The sequence below is a fragment of the Schistocerca cancellata genome, chromosome 3, assembly GCF_023864275.1.
Source record: "Schistocerca cancellata isolate TAMUIC-IGC-003103 chromosome 3, iqSchCanc2.1, whole genome shotgun sequence".
Lineage (NCBI taxonomy): Eukaryota > Metazoa > Arthropoda > Insecta > Orthoptera > Acrididae > Schistocerca > Schistocerca cancellata.
Window position 1 is genome coordinate 440,984,979 of NC_064628.1, and position 16,850 is coordinate 441,001,828.

General features: G+C 39.9%; 2 protein-coding genes across 3 annotated transcripts in view; one reads left to right on the top strand and one right to left on the bottom strand.

The window, feature by feature from the left end:
• LOC126176357 (LIM domain only protein 3-like) overlaps positions 1–16,850 on the bottom strand; it is a 1,143,263-nt gene that overhangs the window by 245,156 nt on the left and 881,257 nt on the right. The window lies entirely within an intron of this gene.
• LOC126175194 (RNA-binding protein 12-like) overlaps positions 1–16,850 on the top strand; it is a 43,886-nt gene that overhangs the window by 4,279 nt on the left and 22,757 nt on the right. The window contains exon 1 of one of the 2 annotated variants that reach the window (XM_049921791.1): positions 15,255–15,385. The exons of the other annotated variant lie outside the window; for it this stretch is intronic. Coding sequence (XP_049777748.1) covers positions 15,371–15,385 — 15 coding nt within the window. The 5' untranslated portion in view covers positions 15,255–15,370. Of the gene's footprint in view, positions 1–15,254; positions 15,386–16,850 lie in introns of those variants that run through there. 2 annotated transcript variants of the gene reach the window in all.

The following is a 16,850-nucleotide window of genomic DNA, read 5'->3' on the forward strand; positions in this document are numbered from 1 at the left end:
ATTTTATATTTCTTCGTACACACACAATGTTTTTAAAACTTTTATTACTGAAACAAAATTCTATTTTTAAGACAACATTATACAAACGCTACACTATTATCAACAGATACGGTCGTTTACTTGAAGCGATATTTACGGTATTATAATATTAACCAGTGAGAGAGAAAGAGAGAGAGAGAGAGAGAGAGAGAGAGAGAGAGAGAGAGAGAGTGATGTCACAGTAGTTGAGGCGTTGAAGTCTAAATGAAGAAGACTGAGAATCCCTGTCCTTCACACATGGTTGCTCATGGTTTCAACAAAATTGCTCAATAATATAATGATTCGTACTGCTTCCGGTTCAATGATCCAGAAAGTGACATAAAGAAGATAGTTGTGTTGGGAATCCGATATACGAGTATCTCGAGCAGCCTGCTGAAAAGTGACAAACGGTGCTATATATCACCAAGCCAGACAAAAATGTGTGAAGGGTATGAGAGAGGATAGTGGGATATCGAAAGAAATCTTAAAAACAGATAAAGGTACCCTGAGCTACTGTTTTTGAAACTTGCAGCAAAGGACAGACCAGGAAATAATCGGCGTATTTGGTGTAAGGAAGAGATATGAATTTTTTTACATGCGATGACAAGTACTTTTCAACTGGAACACAGATTGAAGAAGTTACTTCGCAGTTACTTTGTTTCTGTTGCTCACTTCCATTAGGACCCGCGACTCAGGGTGACTATTTTTCTATTTTTCGCTTTGTCAAAATTTATTCCACCTTCTAGAATCGTTGTTAGCACAGATCTAATATATCAGACACATTGTTTTTCACATAAGTACTTGGATACAACGATTAACATCCGAGTCCTCTCACGTATTGTAACGCTACAGTCCAAAGACCTGAAACTTAGCAGTTAAACAGGTAACCACCACTGAAGAAGAAATCACCACAGTACCAATGTACAAACGAAGAACAATCTAGAGAATGATCTCTGCTTTTAGATAAGCTTATTTCACAGCTTACGTAAGCCATTTTGCCACGTACCTTTTTTTTATTATTATTGTTTAACAGCACGTCTAACACACACCGGCACTGAAACGGGTTCAAAACTCCAGATAGGCACCACCTAATTCTGCTGAGTTTCTCTTTGACGAACAACCAACAAACAACGCAAACTAATAACGTAATAGGCGATGACCAGTAATATGTAGACCACCGAAATTTCTGTTAAAATATTTATTACGTGACCGGTGTCCGTCAGTTATCATAAACTAACGCTTGAGGTACAAATATTTATTTTATTTTTTTACTCACTATAGGGTTCAATGGGGCAATGCAACCTAAAGCTACTTGGTCATGGAATTAGTACTGACTGCAGATTAGAAAATTTAGGAACAAAATAACTAAATAATTAATGAGACACGAAAAAATATGAGAGAGTATACGAATAAATAACACATTACAGAGAAATGTTATCAACTACTGCGAACAACTCTTTTATAGAACAGGAGTGCGTCACAAGAAAGCCTTTTGACTTGAATTTGAGTAATGGGAGTTAAGCACCCATTTTCTTCAGTTCTGTTGGAAGCCTTTTTAAAACAAAAAATGCCGAAAGTCCATAGCTGCCTGTTCAATGCCAACTGTTATCCAGGTACGTATTGTTTTCCCGTCTAGAACTCACTCAACGAATATGAAGTTTCTTCTTCATGTGTCAATATGGTCAACAACAAGTCCTATGCTGTTGAGCTTGAAATCCTCAGTTGCTAGTAATATGACAGGGCTAGTTGAGTTAGAATTTCGAGACACCTGAACAACGACCTTCACGAAGTGACGGGGTGCGTCTGTCTGATCGCCATTTTCTGGGCTAAGAATGTTGTTGGTGTGTGCACAGGGTTGCCAGTTATGTAACATCAAACGAGATAATAGAATGGAAGCAAGAAAAGATATGAAGCATTCGCATTACCGTATTTGGGGGTCGCAGTCGACCCCTGCCTAAAACACGATTAGTCCTCTCCCTCATTCCAAAACAGGAGAGAAAAGAAAGAGCAACAAACAACACAAAGCAACGTAATGGCCACAGCTATACTGTATGCAGCGGTTAGCAGTGTCGAAACGTAGTAGCTCTGGCTCGACCTCTACAGATATTTTACGCAAATCGTAGTTCAATGCGCCCCCCTCCCCTCAGTCTAAAACTGCCACGTTAGAATGTTGAAATGCCCGCCTACATAACATGACAATTATGTGCTCATAGCAGTATGATTTCGACACACCTTATGGAGATACAACTATAAAATGAGATATGTGTATAGGGTGAAAATTATCTGCACGGGACAACAAAATTAACGTTTTTCTTTGATATCACAATTACCTGCGACCATTTGTTTAATCCAGTAGAAATCGTAATCGCCCTTAGCACTCGTGCAATTAAACAAAACATGGGAACGAGTCAGAAGAATGTAAGAAGCGTCCTCCTTGAGCAGTTGCTGTTCCATTTCACTTACCGCGTGTGCACGACCTGGAACCATATGACCATCCACTCACAAAACAATTTTCGCGGTGGTACCTGTAATAGTGTCAGATGCATCGTACATTTCATCCCTCTTCAACATCCATAATTCGCATGTTCTGAGTGAGGTTAATCCACATGCCACATTTACTCGTGGTCATTAATTGTGCTTCTACGTGTATGTGGCGGCAGATATTGTTGGTGACTGTTTGATTGGGCCTTATCTCCTACCTAGGCCATTAAATGACAGTCGTTTTTACAGTTTCCTCGCCAGAGCGTTGCCAGAGTTGCTGGATGACGTGTCACTCGCTACAAGACAATGCTTGCGTTTCCAGCATGACGGAGTACCGGCACATTTCAGTAGTCCTCTCCGTCGATTCTTGAACCGACAGTTTCCAGAAAAATGGATTAGCAGTTGTGGTCCCGTACCATAGTCTACTTGATTACCTCATTTGACCGCTATGGATTTTTTTGTGTGACGAGAGATGTGCACCCTGTTTACAAAACCGCTGTTGAACCATAAGAACATGTGGTTGCCGGAGTAGTAGCACTAACAGGAGGAATTAAGAACATTCCTGCAGTCTTTGGCCGTGTCATACAAAACATTACCCACCGGTATAACCTCTGTTTACAAGAAATGGAGGCATTTTTGAACTTCTACTAAAGTAAAGTAATTATGTTGTGTTGCTGTTGTTGTCTCTTGGTAATAAAGAATTAAAACTTTTGGCTTTACCTTTTGTCCTCACAGACAAACACAGTAAAGAAAGTGTGTTCATTGTCCCACGCAACCTCCCAAAGTTTAAAAAATCCTCACAGGAAAATACATTAGCGAAAAATTGTTTCGGTCTCCCATACAAATTCTCACTTTTTGTCAGTTTAGATAATTTTTCACCCTGTATATTCCAGAAAGCATACATATAAATGAATGAAGTAAGTTTAGGGTTTAACGTCCCGTTGACATCAACGTCATTAAATACGTAATTGTACTGGACAAACTAAGACAACAGTTAGCCGCAGAGCGCCATAAAATGCTTAGTTAGCTCGCATCCGCCATTTGACATAGCAACTGAAACCATCAATGTCTCTCCAGTCGAGACGTAAAATGAGCTTCATTAATGATATCTTCATTAATAATGCTCCAGCATTTGAAAGAGTGTTAAGACACACTAGTACACACTGAGGACAGTATTTTTCAGTGCTAGACTTTAGAAATACATTGGCAGCCTATGATGCGAATGCCAAAGCGCACACACACAGTTGAGGTGCCAGCGTAAAACAACAAAACTATGCATTTGCATTGAAAAACAGTGTAAATATATGTCTGATACATGCTAAATTACAGATACACAGAGGTGTAGATAAAGCAATAAGAAAAACCACATTCTTAAAAACGAAAACGACGTTATTTAACAAATTAATATGCATAAACATCGGCATGATAATGGCCAACACCAGTAGTCAAGTAGCCATATCTACAATAAATTGAAAGACCTAAAAGATCTACACCGCTTGACCTCGATGATAAGAAAATATCTTAACTAGGACTAAACAATTGTCAGGCTTTAAAGAGTTTCAATGGTCAAAAATAAAACTACACCACCGCCTTGACGATGTTCGACAAAAAATTGTCACTGTCAGCCTTGTAACGCGAAAGAAATTCGGCACAGAGTTTCCTCCAATGGCCTTCATGGTCTTAGGCGGCGAGGAACTCAGCGGCCACACACCTTTGAGTACCTCAGCTGGTGGGCGAGTGTGTCAGTGTTACCAACGGAGACGTCCAGTTGAGCAGCGAGGTGTTTGTGATCCATTGATCACCTCGAATGAGTGTGTCCGTATGTTGCAATTTTGTTGGAGTCACAGCGGTGTGCGGCTGGGCGGCAGGCGGGAGGTCGGTCAGATTTGCACGACTTTGTTGCGATGGTGACACGCCTCCCTCAACGACTCACCGTGCTTTTGTTAACTGTCAGGTCTTCGTGGATATTATGCAAGCACATACGAATATTTGCGATTCTCTGGTTTTCCGCTGTAGGAAACTCAATGACAGTTCTCTGTTTGAAACGCACCTTCTTTGTATATGCCATTTTAAACGCTACGTATATCGCCGCACTTATCGGAACTGCATGAAAGTATAGGGACTGAAACGGGAATATTTCACGATTTCTCACAACAAATTCCGCATTTTTTTCAACCGAAATTGAGCGAGAAACAAAAGTTGGATTACTTGCTGAACACTAAATACGGATGATTGTGTCACGGAATGTTTGTTAATGATGCATAAGTATGCTGAAACGAAAAAGCGATGAGTAGAAAATTGTTGTTGACTTGCATCGGTGTGCAAGTACCAATTCACTTGACTAGCATCGGTATAAGAGTAACACATCACTTGAAAGTTGCACCTGCCGCTGTGACCGAGCGGTTCTGGGCGCTTCAGTCCGGAACCGCGCTGGTGCTACGGTCGCAGGTTCGAATCATGCCTCGGGCTTGGATGTGTGTGATGTCCTTAGGTTAGTTAGGTTTAAGTAGTTGTAAGTATAGGGGACTGATGGCCTCAGATGATAAGTCCCATAGTGCTTAGAACCATCTGAACCATTTTAAAAGTTGCTTAAAATGCGAAACTGGCCTACTGTGGACTTTAATAAATGATTGCCTTTGACAAAATGGTTGACACCTCGATGGAACCATGGTTTTAATGTTAACCAAATTCTTACGGGCTGTGTAGTGGAGCATAAAGAAAATGCCAGAGAGTATTGTTCAGAAAAGGAATATTTGCAGTGTAAACGTGGTTATTTAAATGTAAATCAGTCACCACTGTAGTCGGTGGGGTATGTCCCGTTGTCTCATTGTCTTATTACGTTTGTTTTACTTACGTCGAGCAATTTGAGGGCAACAGGTCAAAAGAAGCAGCTACCACCCACAAGCGAGCAAACCAAGTTGCTTCCCCAGAAATGGCCTTGGACGGTAACCTCAACTTTCGTTGTGACCTTTGTACACGAGTGGGGAAAGCAATGAGATACGAATTGTTGTGAAACCGCGTTGTGTTAAAATGGAGATTCCACACAAACACATGCAGAACAACGAAAGAATTGTGCTGCAACAAGTGCGCTTTTTTCACTAAGTGACGGTACTAAAGACATTTTATCATATTCATAAATTAACCATTCGCTGATCATAGATTGCGTGCATTACGGATAGGAGAGAGAGTTATACTCTGGTACATTTTTCAAACTTTCGGCTCTGGCCCTTGATAGAAGTTTGATATAGTTTCATATTATATTTTGAAACGATGGCATTCAGTCTTTTAGTGCTGCACTCTTTTACTGAAATTACAAAAATCTCTCGCCCGCATCTCGTGGTCGTGCGGTAGCGTTCTCGCTTCCCACGCCCGGGTTCCCGGGTTCGATTCCCGGCGGGGTCAGGGATTTTCTCTGCCTCGTGATGGCTGGGTGTTGTGTGCTGTCCTTAGGTTAGTTAGGTTTAAGTAGTTCTAAGTTCTAGGGGACTTATGACCACAGCAGTTGAGTCCCATAGTGCTCAGAGCCATTTTTGAACAAAAATCTCTCCGGAAAATTTGGATTTTTCCAAACGTGGAAACATGTTCCATGTACAATATTATCTTATATGTAGGAACAAAGCCGGCCGAAGTGGCCGTGCGATTAAAGGCGCTGCAGTCTGGAACCGCAAGACCGCTACGGTCGCAGGTTCGAATCCTGCCTCGGGCATGGATGTTTGTGATGTCCTTAGGTTAGTTAGGTTTAACTAGTTCTAAGTTCTAGGGGACTAATGACCTCAGAAGTTGACTCCCATAGTGCTCAGAGCCATCTGAACCATTTTTTTGTAGGAACAGATATTTTACTGTAATTTCAAATCGTTGCAATCGAGGGAATCTTGTCAGTATCGTATGTAACCGTATGTTACTCTGCTACACACCAATAATCGGTAAGTGAAATCAAATTAAGTAATAGTGTTATCAAAAACCAGTTACAAGTAAAATATATATTGAAACTGAAGCTATTGTAAACTAACACAAATTTTCATTTTCAACACAGCGAAAATCGTTCAGTAAAAAATTTTGCAAGTATCACATGTTCGATGGAAAAATATTTTCTGTTTCAAGGTACAAGATGGCGCACGGCCGACGAAATACGGCTTTACTGTCCATATTGTTGTTGTTGTGGCCTTCAGTCCGAACACTGTTTGATGTCGCTGTCCATGGTACTCTATTCTGTGCAAGCCTTTTCATCTCCGAATAACTACTGCAAACCACATAATGATGTACTGCTTACTGCATTCATCTCTTGGTCTCTCTCTACAATTTTTACCCCCCACATTTCCTTCCAATACTAAATTTGTGATCCCTTGATGTCTCAGAATGTGTCCTATCAACAGATCCCTTTTTATAATCAGATTGTGCCACACATTTCTTTTCTCCCCAGTTCTGTTCAGCACCTCGTCATTACCAAAATGAGATTTTCACTCTGCAGCGGAGTGTGCGCTGATATGAAACTTCCTGGCAGATTAAAACAGTGTGCCGGGTCGGGACTCGAACTCGGGACCTTTGCCTTTCGCGGGCAAGGGCTCTACCATCTTTTTTTTCATTTTGTTCATGGTTGATCGTTGTGTTCGGTCGTTGCGGACGTCACATGACATCCGTTCATGTTCGTTGTTGATCCTTTCACTCAGTTTTTTATTACAGAGGCCAACCAGCTCTCTGACCGAACACGCTGAGCTACCGTACCGGCCCCATCTGAGCTAACCAGACACAACTCACGCCCCGGCCGCGAAAGGCAAAGGTCCCGAGTTCGAGTTTCGGCCCGGCACACAGTTTTAATCTGCCAGGAAGTTTCACCTCGTCGTTAGTTACATGATGTATCCACTCAAACTTCAACCGCATGTCCATACGTTACATAAATCTAAAAATGTGTTGCAGTTTACTCACCATAAAATTCTGTATCTGAAGGATTAACAGCGCATTCCAAATATTTTAAATATGTAATAAAGTACTAAACGTACAGAACGCGAAATATTTACAAATGGTGCACAAAACAGCGTCGTGTCGAACAACAACCGTTGAAAAAGGCGGAAACTGCTTATGGCAGACTGTAGTGCGCATTCTTTTATGTGATTCTAAAATCAGTCACTAGACTGAAGTGCCGACCAAAAAAACATCGTTTATTCCTACGTACACTATCCTCTTGATACAACTCTCTCAGCTACCGGTGCACACTTCATTCTGCAGGATTGTCATCATCGCTTTCGTTTTTCAGCAATGTAGGTAGAAGTTAATAAGCGTAACTTCGATTCAGGGGCACCTGTCTACTGTACACTGATGAGATAAAACATTTTGACCATTGCTCATCGCGAGGTTGAATGTCTCCTGCTAGTGTAGCGGGCACGTGACGCAGTGCGGAAAGAATACAAGCGGAAGAGAGGCGAATGGGCTGTCATAATAGCGGAGATATGGGCCGCAAATGCTGAAATCCACGGATATAAGGGGTTTTGACAAAGGGCCCATTGTTGTGGCGCTGCGGCAGGAGAGGAGAATCTCTGAAACGGCGAAGCTGTTTGCATACCACTGTTGTGATCACCTGTGGAAAGTGATTAAGGATGGTGGAATAACGCTTAGGCTGTTTGGTACTCAACGTCCACGTCTAATCATAAAATGTGCAGGTCGGAGGATTCCCCGCTGTGTAACCCAGGATAGGCAGTCATCTGTGGCAGACATGACGCCAGAGTACAATGATGGTGCAGGCGCAGATATTTCCGAGCGAAAGACTGAAATTTCTGTTATGGGGAAATCAGTATATAAAACGTGTTATGCTGCCATCATATGACTCTGGTACAAAATCTTCAAGAACTGAGCTCATTTGTAGGACAGGGATGACAGAAAAGACAGTTCACTTATGAAATAAACAAAACCGTATGATCTGAAGTTAAGGTCGTCGTGACGAGTGAAATTATTATTTCAGAAATGTTTCGTTACTTCAGTGCAGATTATTTATTTGAAAGAGGCTAAATGTATTCGGTAAAAATTCGGCAGTGTTTTCATTCGTTATGAAAAAATGGTGTTTGAAAGTTTTGTGAAACTCGAATTGACTACCATCTCAAACTCAGATCATACTCCCAGAAATGCTAAGTGCTGCGTATGTGACGTAGCGCCGCCATAGGTTATTACAGTTATCGACAAAGCATACGGCACTGCAGTAGGGATTGGAAAAACGTCTTCGTCGTAATCATGAAAAGTATTTCAAATTCAGTATGCTAAACGGATAAAATTCAAATTTAGTTATGTTCACGATGAACTAGAAAAATTGTATCATTAGCTTTAGAAATAAATAACAAAATAATATATACTATTTTGCTAAATCTCTCACTGCTCTCCGGTTTCCCGTCTCACTTCCCCTTCTTCTCTTTACTTTCCTCCCTCCAACGCTTCCTAGCTACTCCTCTAGTTTCTTCTCCCTCCTCTCTCTTTCTTACAAACACACACACACACACACACACAAAAGCGCGCGCAAACACGCACACACGTGCACGCAACATGATCTATGTCGTCTTTCATCGTACGACAAACATCTCTAGGCATTGAAGTCAGCAAACTATTCGATTCCAGAGATGCAACTTGTGTAACTTTTTCCATACTTATTGTCGCTATTGGCACTATTTAAACTATTCGATGAAACGAGACAGACGTCAAGCCAACACGACATTTCGCATGAAACAGAATGGATGAATGATATTGATCCACCTCATACAACTCATGAAGAAACGCACGCGAACACGAACGAGCAAATAACATTTGCTTTTCAGGTGACGTTAAGTAGCTACACGCGTATACAGAAGCATTTTATATCAAGACGAGGACACCGAGAATATGAAAGTAAGCACGTAACTGGCCGTCTTACGCAATAACTACATATGATAAAAAATCTATAGAACGTGAAATACTCTTGAATACTGGGCAAGGAAATGAAAAAATCTATGTATTACAACAGTGAATTGCAATAACTTTGTTTTGAAGATATGTTTTTGAGAGAGACATTTAGTAGTCTTACACGAATGGATTGAAAAAAAAATACTAAGGACAACGATGAAAAGACATGAGCAGATCTGGTAGCTCGTATAGTAGTACGGTTGGTTGGTTGTGGGGAAGGGACCAAACAGCGAGGTCATTCGTCCCATCGGATTAGGGAAGGATGGGGAAGGAAGTCGGCCGTGCCTTTTCAAAGGAACCATCCCGGCATTTGTCTGAGGCGATTTAGGGAAATCACAGAAAACTTAAATCAGGGTGGCCGGACGCAGGTTTGAACCGTCGTCCTCCCGAATGCGAGTCCAGTGTGCTAAACACCGCGCCACCTCGCTCAGTGTATAGCAGTACGAAAGTAGTCTTCGCACTGAAGGCTACAATAAAAACATAGCCACAAAAGAGTAAAATAAAATAAATACATCTCCATTTACGGACCGTATGATGGACGTTTTCTGACATACAGCGGTCTCTGAGAAAGTGGAAAACCATGACTTTTCTAGTGTAGCATCTTACTACCTGAAATAACTCAAGAGTGAGTCACATTTTTAAAATGAAATTAGAAATGCTGTGCCGAAGTGAAAGTATATAACGGGAAATTTATTAAATGATTACATGTACTGACAGTTTCTTTAAATGATCCTGAGTGTCAATCATTTGTCTGTAAAAGTTAGAAACGAGAGATAATCTGTACAGGGGTCTTTGCGCAGCTCCGTAGTGTATAAAACATAAACACGGCAAGTAAACCGATAAAGTTCAATATAAATATGTCATCGTTAGTCCTTACAGCAAGATTATACACCACAATCGATCTCAAGCAACAGGACACATAAAACTTCTCAAGAAGAACTTAATGATTTAACCCTAGGACGCCCAAACCATTTTTTCTAACTTGGATGCCTAAGTGGGGGGTTGGGGGAGTGGTGTTCGGCGAACCCACAGGTATTAAAGAGGTTTACTGACGAAAAATTACAACTTTCAAAATGGTTTATGTATTTTAACAAAGGCATCGGTTTACAAATGTTGTTAATTGTTATAAATATTGAATTGAATGAATAAAAAATTGACGTATTACAATAAAAAATACAGATGTGTTCATATACAGTAGACTACTCTGAGTCCTCAACTGAAAGGCAAGAGACACACTACACAATTTTTTCTGAAAGTGTGTTACACACATGTTTATGACACTGTCCACAATACTGTTTTGGTTTACTTAGATTGTTGTACTTCTGCTTCTTCGTTTTAGCTTCTCTTACACAAATATGGCACCGACCTTACTCTACAGGAGGTTGACGTGCTTCTGTTGTCACTTCTTTGATTTTCGTTTGTAGAATAGTCTCCATTAATTGAACAATTTGGTTAGGTAAGCCTCTTGCATCGGCACTTCTTTCTTCTACCTGCAATTTCACTAGTTCCAGCGCCCTCTAAACAAGCTGAGCATCTCATCAGTGGTGAGGTAGACCCCTGGTTTATACAGTAGTGGAAACCTATCATTCACTTTGTTGAAAATATCACGGATTGCTGTGAACTTGTCTGCTTCATTCTTAGCTGGCGGGTACTTTTGTCATCAAATCTTATGATTGCAATAAGTTCCTTGAAACGTTCTCTTGTCATAATACCCTTGTAAACTGGCCAACCCATTAGGTCTGACAAAAGATCGTGTACACTGACAGAATTGTCCTTATTTGCCCCAATAAGTATCAGGAATCCTATAAAGGCATACAATTCTTTCTCATTAGTCAAAGTAACATTTCGCCTAACTGCCTCTACATTTGAATGTTTTACTATAACATCCATGATGTTAGGCGTAAGAAGTAACTTCAAAGCTTCTCCAAGTGCATGGCAAACACCAGCTGGAGTTACTCCTGCCTGCTCTCTTATTATATTAGAAACAAACCTCAGAGGAATTCTAGGCTTTGTGGTTACGTACCTTCTCCCAGACTTGGCCACAACAACATCCTGATGGTCACTGCCTGAAGCTGTGCTTTCTTCATCTTCTCTAACATCCACATCACTTTCTAGATCTGAATCATACTCCATACTCCATAACACCATCCTCATATTCACTTTCATTCCCAGAGAATCTTCATCTAAAATTTCATTCAGAACTCTTTCTAAAGACGAGTCACGTATTCTTTTAGTCATTTCTAAGTCTGGGTGTGAACAGTAGGGAACTGCACTAACTCACTGCAAGTTTACAAGATAAATAACAGCTGACTGACATCAACAATCACTTCCACCGAAAATAAACCGATTGTTGTGAATATCAAGAATACCAACCAACAAGAAACTAACTTGTATTTTTGTAGAGATGAGAAATATGAAATACTACTAAGGGAAATTTTCTATAGCATGGAAGCCTAAGGGGAGGAGGGGGTGTTTGTTGGACCATAATAAGTTTATTTATTTTTTTCTTTCAAAGCAGGATTTTCTATAAAATATATTGACACTAATGTTTCATAAAATAGCCAACAAACAATAACTCAAAGGGAATATATAGTATGAAAGTTACTTGGGCAAAATCAGGGGACATAAAAAAATGGTGGGTTCAACGACCCCCCCCTCCCCTTTAGGCGTCCTAAGGTTAATTCATAATCTGGAGTTATCAAAAAGAAAGGTCGAGCGCCTTGGCTCCAGGATTCAGCAGCGCACTCTTCTGGCAAAATATGTGAAACTATCGGCACGTATACATCAAAAAATAGACAACGTCATCTTTGAAATGGAAAACAATCTAGTAGCTTATAGTGATGTGAATGATCTGATGGCATCTTTAAGAATGGAGGACTGGAGACTTTTCATTGACTTCTCTAAGTTAAGCTTTCAAGCTGTTTCGCTTCACAACAGAAACCCACAGCCGTCTGTTCCAGGTAGAACACGGTGTACATATGCAGGAGTGCTATGAAAGTGTAAAATTACGTCTTGAAAAATTAAATTATGAAGTCCATCAATGGCAGAAATGTGCCTATCTGGAGTCTATTGCTAACATACTTGAAATGCAGTTAGGATAAACCAAGTGTTGCTGCTTCTTTTGCGAGTGTAACAGTCGTCACAGGAAATCAAACTACACACGAAAAATACGGCCTGAAAGGAAAATAATGGATCCTTGAATAAAGAGAATTCATTACACTCTCTTAGTTTTTCGTGACAAAGTCTTATTGCCACCTTCACTCATTAAGTTTGGACTTGTGCAGAGTTTAGTGAAATTGATGAATTGGGAAGGAAAAGCTTCAATATCTAGAAGCAAAAGTTACCACATCCCAGCGATGCTAAGAGCAAAGAGGGAATCTTCGTTGGACCACAGATTTGAGAACTGTTTAAGAATGAAACATTTCGCACGGTCATTGAAGGGAAAGGTAAATCAGTTTGGGAAAACTTCAAAAATGTTGTTGACAATTTCTTTGGGAAACAAAGAGCTGAAAATTATAGTCTAGCTGTAAATGAACTTCCGAGGACAAACCAAGAGGTAGGCTGTAATATGTTGCTCAAGATCCACTTTTTGGACTCACATGTGGACTTCTTTTCAAGCAATTGTGGCTCTATGAATGATGAGCATGGAGAGCGATTCGCTCAAGACATTTCAGCTATGGGAAGAACATATTGGAGCAAGTGGATGTCATCTATTCTTAAAGACTGTTGTTGGTATGCCAAAAGAGTTGCCCCAAAAGTAGATTACAAATGAAAATAAAAAAACCTGAGGATTCCGTGCAAACTTAATTATAAATATATTATAGTGTATCCATCCTGGGAATCCAGAATCTCAACGATTTTTATCTGTTTTCGATATTGATACTGGCAATATATCGGTCCGGGAATTCCAAGACGGTATCAAAATCTCTACAGTGGTTCCTTAGATTATCCTGGACAAATAAAAAGAAGCGAGCAGGGTACTTTAGTTTATATATGTAGATACAGAACATTTAATAAAACATTTTTATTTACTTACTAAAACACGACTATACTTTACATTTTATGTTTGCATGCAGTAATGTCCGCCCTTTATGCTTCTGACAGATGGTGATTGCAATGTATGTTTTAATGACAAAAGATATTTTTATGTGATATAATTACATTTTAACAATTTCGGATAATTTTACTCTTTCGTACAGTGAAATCTTGCTTCTTGCCAAATTTCACGATTCTACGTCAACGGGTAGTACTCAGCAGGTATTGAAGAGTGAATTTGTGAGTATCAAAATAAGTGACATAAAGGCTCGAATCTTTGATTGAATTGACCTAAAAGCTTAAATTTTTTACACCGCCAAGTGAGCATAGACCCTAGTAAGTAACATATATTTTAATTTGATACGCCAACCTCTTCACGAGAAAAAGGGGTCTTGACAACCGGTCAGACAGACAGACGGACAAAAAATTACTAAAACATTTGTTCTTCTTATATAATTAAAAATTAACAATTATCGCATTTTTTTAATTTTTCGGTGAAACCTTCCTCCTTGCCAAATATCATGACTCTAGATCCACGGGAAGCACCCTACGGGTTTTGACGAGTGACATTCGAGTACCAAAATACGTGACATAAATGACCGTATTTTTTGATGCATTGCCGTAGAAGCTTAAAATTTTCACACTGCCAAGGAATCACAGAGATTAATATGTGACATGAATTTGTACTTGACACTTCTGCACGTTCCTCAGAAAAAGGGTTCTAACTAGTCGGGCAGACGGACAGATACATAGACGGACAACAAAGCGATCCTATAAAGGTTCCGTTTTTACAGATTGAGGCACTAAAGCCTAAAAAGAAAACAGAAACGCTCAGGTGAATAATTAAAGAGACCAAACGGAGAAGGTCCATATATTTCAATGAACCGGCAGCTAACGAAAAAATTTCTGGTGTCTTATTCTTGTTCTTCGACCTCAATTTGGTTGGAATTGACTATATCGGAAGAGATAGGGACAACTTTAATTTTTTTGTAGACCAGTGTTATCGTACTAACTATACCGAAGAAGTGAACATCCATATAGGCCTACTCTGTATGATCAGTAGACATGTGCATTGTAAACAGGCTTCTGTTCGAGTGGCATCCAGTTGCGTGTTTTCTTGCGGTAAATATTAATATGGCGACGTAGACATTAGCAATAATACACCAACCGAAACTATTTAACTGATGGAGAAGCAATAGCGGAGTTTCCTGTTAATCTAACCATTTTCATTTTAGCTTGAGTAAACACAAATAATTTGTAGTAGTTTAACGATAGTTAATTATTAAAGCAGTTTGCAACAACTTCTTACACTATCTTGCCTAGTTCCAAATTTCGGAATTTCTATATGGAACTCTGTGAATGAATTAATGAAAACAATATATCTACAAGAGAAATCAAGGCATTGTCTTTGCATTCACCGCCGAAGACCTGAATCTGGATGTCCTGACGGCACTTCGAACTCTGTCCCTCAAGATTAAGAGCGTCATTTCATTCCGGTCGGTAACACCCGAAGGACGTTTATTGTAACTTCCTATTCTATGAAAGTAGCAGTTAATCTCCTACTAAGTGACAGAACGAAGCATTAATGAGAGAGAGATTCTCGGAAAACTACTTCCGAAAACTTCTGTGTTAGTCAGTACGATAATAAACACGCCTTAATTATACACAGGTACTATCAGAATTTTCCACTTAGCTGCGCACCAATCAAACACGCTTTATTTGTGCCAATAGAATACTGTTGTGTTCACTGCGTCGTACCGTAAGGCTGGAGGTACAGAATGTTGCATGAACGAAGGTCAACTGTCGCGTATGTCACGCAAAGTGGTGTTACACTGATCCTAAACGAGCGAGCATTGTATATAAGGCTCGCTTAACGATTCTCCACTAGTGTGAAAAAACGAAACAGCCTCGCAGCAACATGAGGACTCTTCTGGTAAGTGTCCCAGCGGCGCGTTTGCCCAAGAATGTTTGAGCGTGTTTTAAGAAAATACTTAAATATCATGAGACAGAATTTATGGTAATTTCGATTAACACATAAAAGGGAAAATACTTATTGTGGAAAGAAGTTTCTGGTGCCTAAGACCACTCTAGAAGTCACTGCCGTTTTCGGAAAATCAAACGTGTTCTGAATTTACGTTTACGTATAAAACCCGTAGACTTTACACATTATTACCAATTTTTAAGACTTACAGTCCTGTTTCTTTTACGTGCAAATTCAGGGAAAGACGACTACCATCATGGCCCATTAGACGTCTTAAACTTATTCTAACGAAGTTTATAGGACAGCCACAAACCGCCATCGATACTTTTTATAGTGAGCGGTTTCTCTCAGTTTAACCCTGGAATTTACAGTTTAAAGTAGTTGGCCACTACGGAAGACAGAACGAGTATAAGACAAAGCGCTCATAGTAACAAAGATTCTGCTTGCAGCACCTACTTCGAAATGCTGTTTGTGTTGTAAGACATGCAACAAGAATGGAATTTGATACATCCGAATATCGTTCTGAAACGTAAGCGAGATATAGTGAATATCTTTGATGGATTTTTTTTAGGTTTGTTTTCTTTATTATTTTCTAATTATTCACTGGAGGCAATTCCGTCGTTGGAATATTTACGTTTTAAAAATCTTCTACAGGCTGACGAAATAAAACCTGCCTCGAAAATATTTAGGACTGATCCATATCAATGAACAAGAGAAGAACACGTCGCAAAAACCGCTGGAAACTGAAATCGACGCACGAATAAATTGCTGTCACATGTTTGTACATGCCCATTTCATGCATACTCTGTCCTGAGTACTCCGATGTACCGTTACGTTTGAATGAGTGAGAGGAGAAAATATGTTTAGTAACTATATGAATGCAGCACAAAATGACGATCACAATAAAACAACGCGTGTTCATTGTCGAGTGTTATGTGATGCACAATTCGATGACAACGTGTGTGGAACTGTTTGCGTTATAATTTAAGGCTGGGAGTGTTGTGACAAAGGCCGGACGCGGTGGTCTAGCGGTTCTAGGCGCTCAGTCAGGAACCACGCAACTGCTACGGTCGCCGGTTCGAATCCTGCCTCGGGCATGGATGTGTGAGATGTCCTTAGGTTAGTTAGGTTTAAGTACTTCTAAGTTCTAGGGGACTGATGACCACAGATGTTAAGTCCCATAGTGCTCAGAGCCATTTGAACCATTTTTTTTAAATTTTTTTTTGTGACAAAACTTTCATCAAAGTCTGCAATGCAAAAATTAGTGGCAAAATGACGCGCAAGGAGCGTTGTAGCGAATAGAACCGTAATTATGCGAAAAGCGTTCGAACATCAGAAAATAGAAAATGATAAAGAATGTAGCAACCAGTCACGGGAACATAATTTATTTATCTTGTTGCAAATCGATTTCGTATGA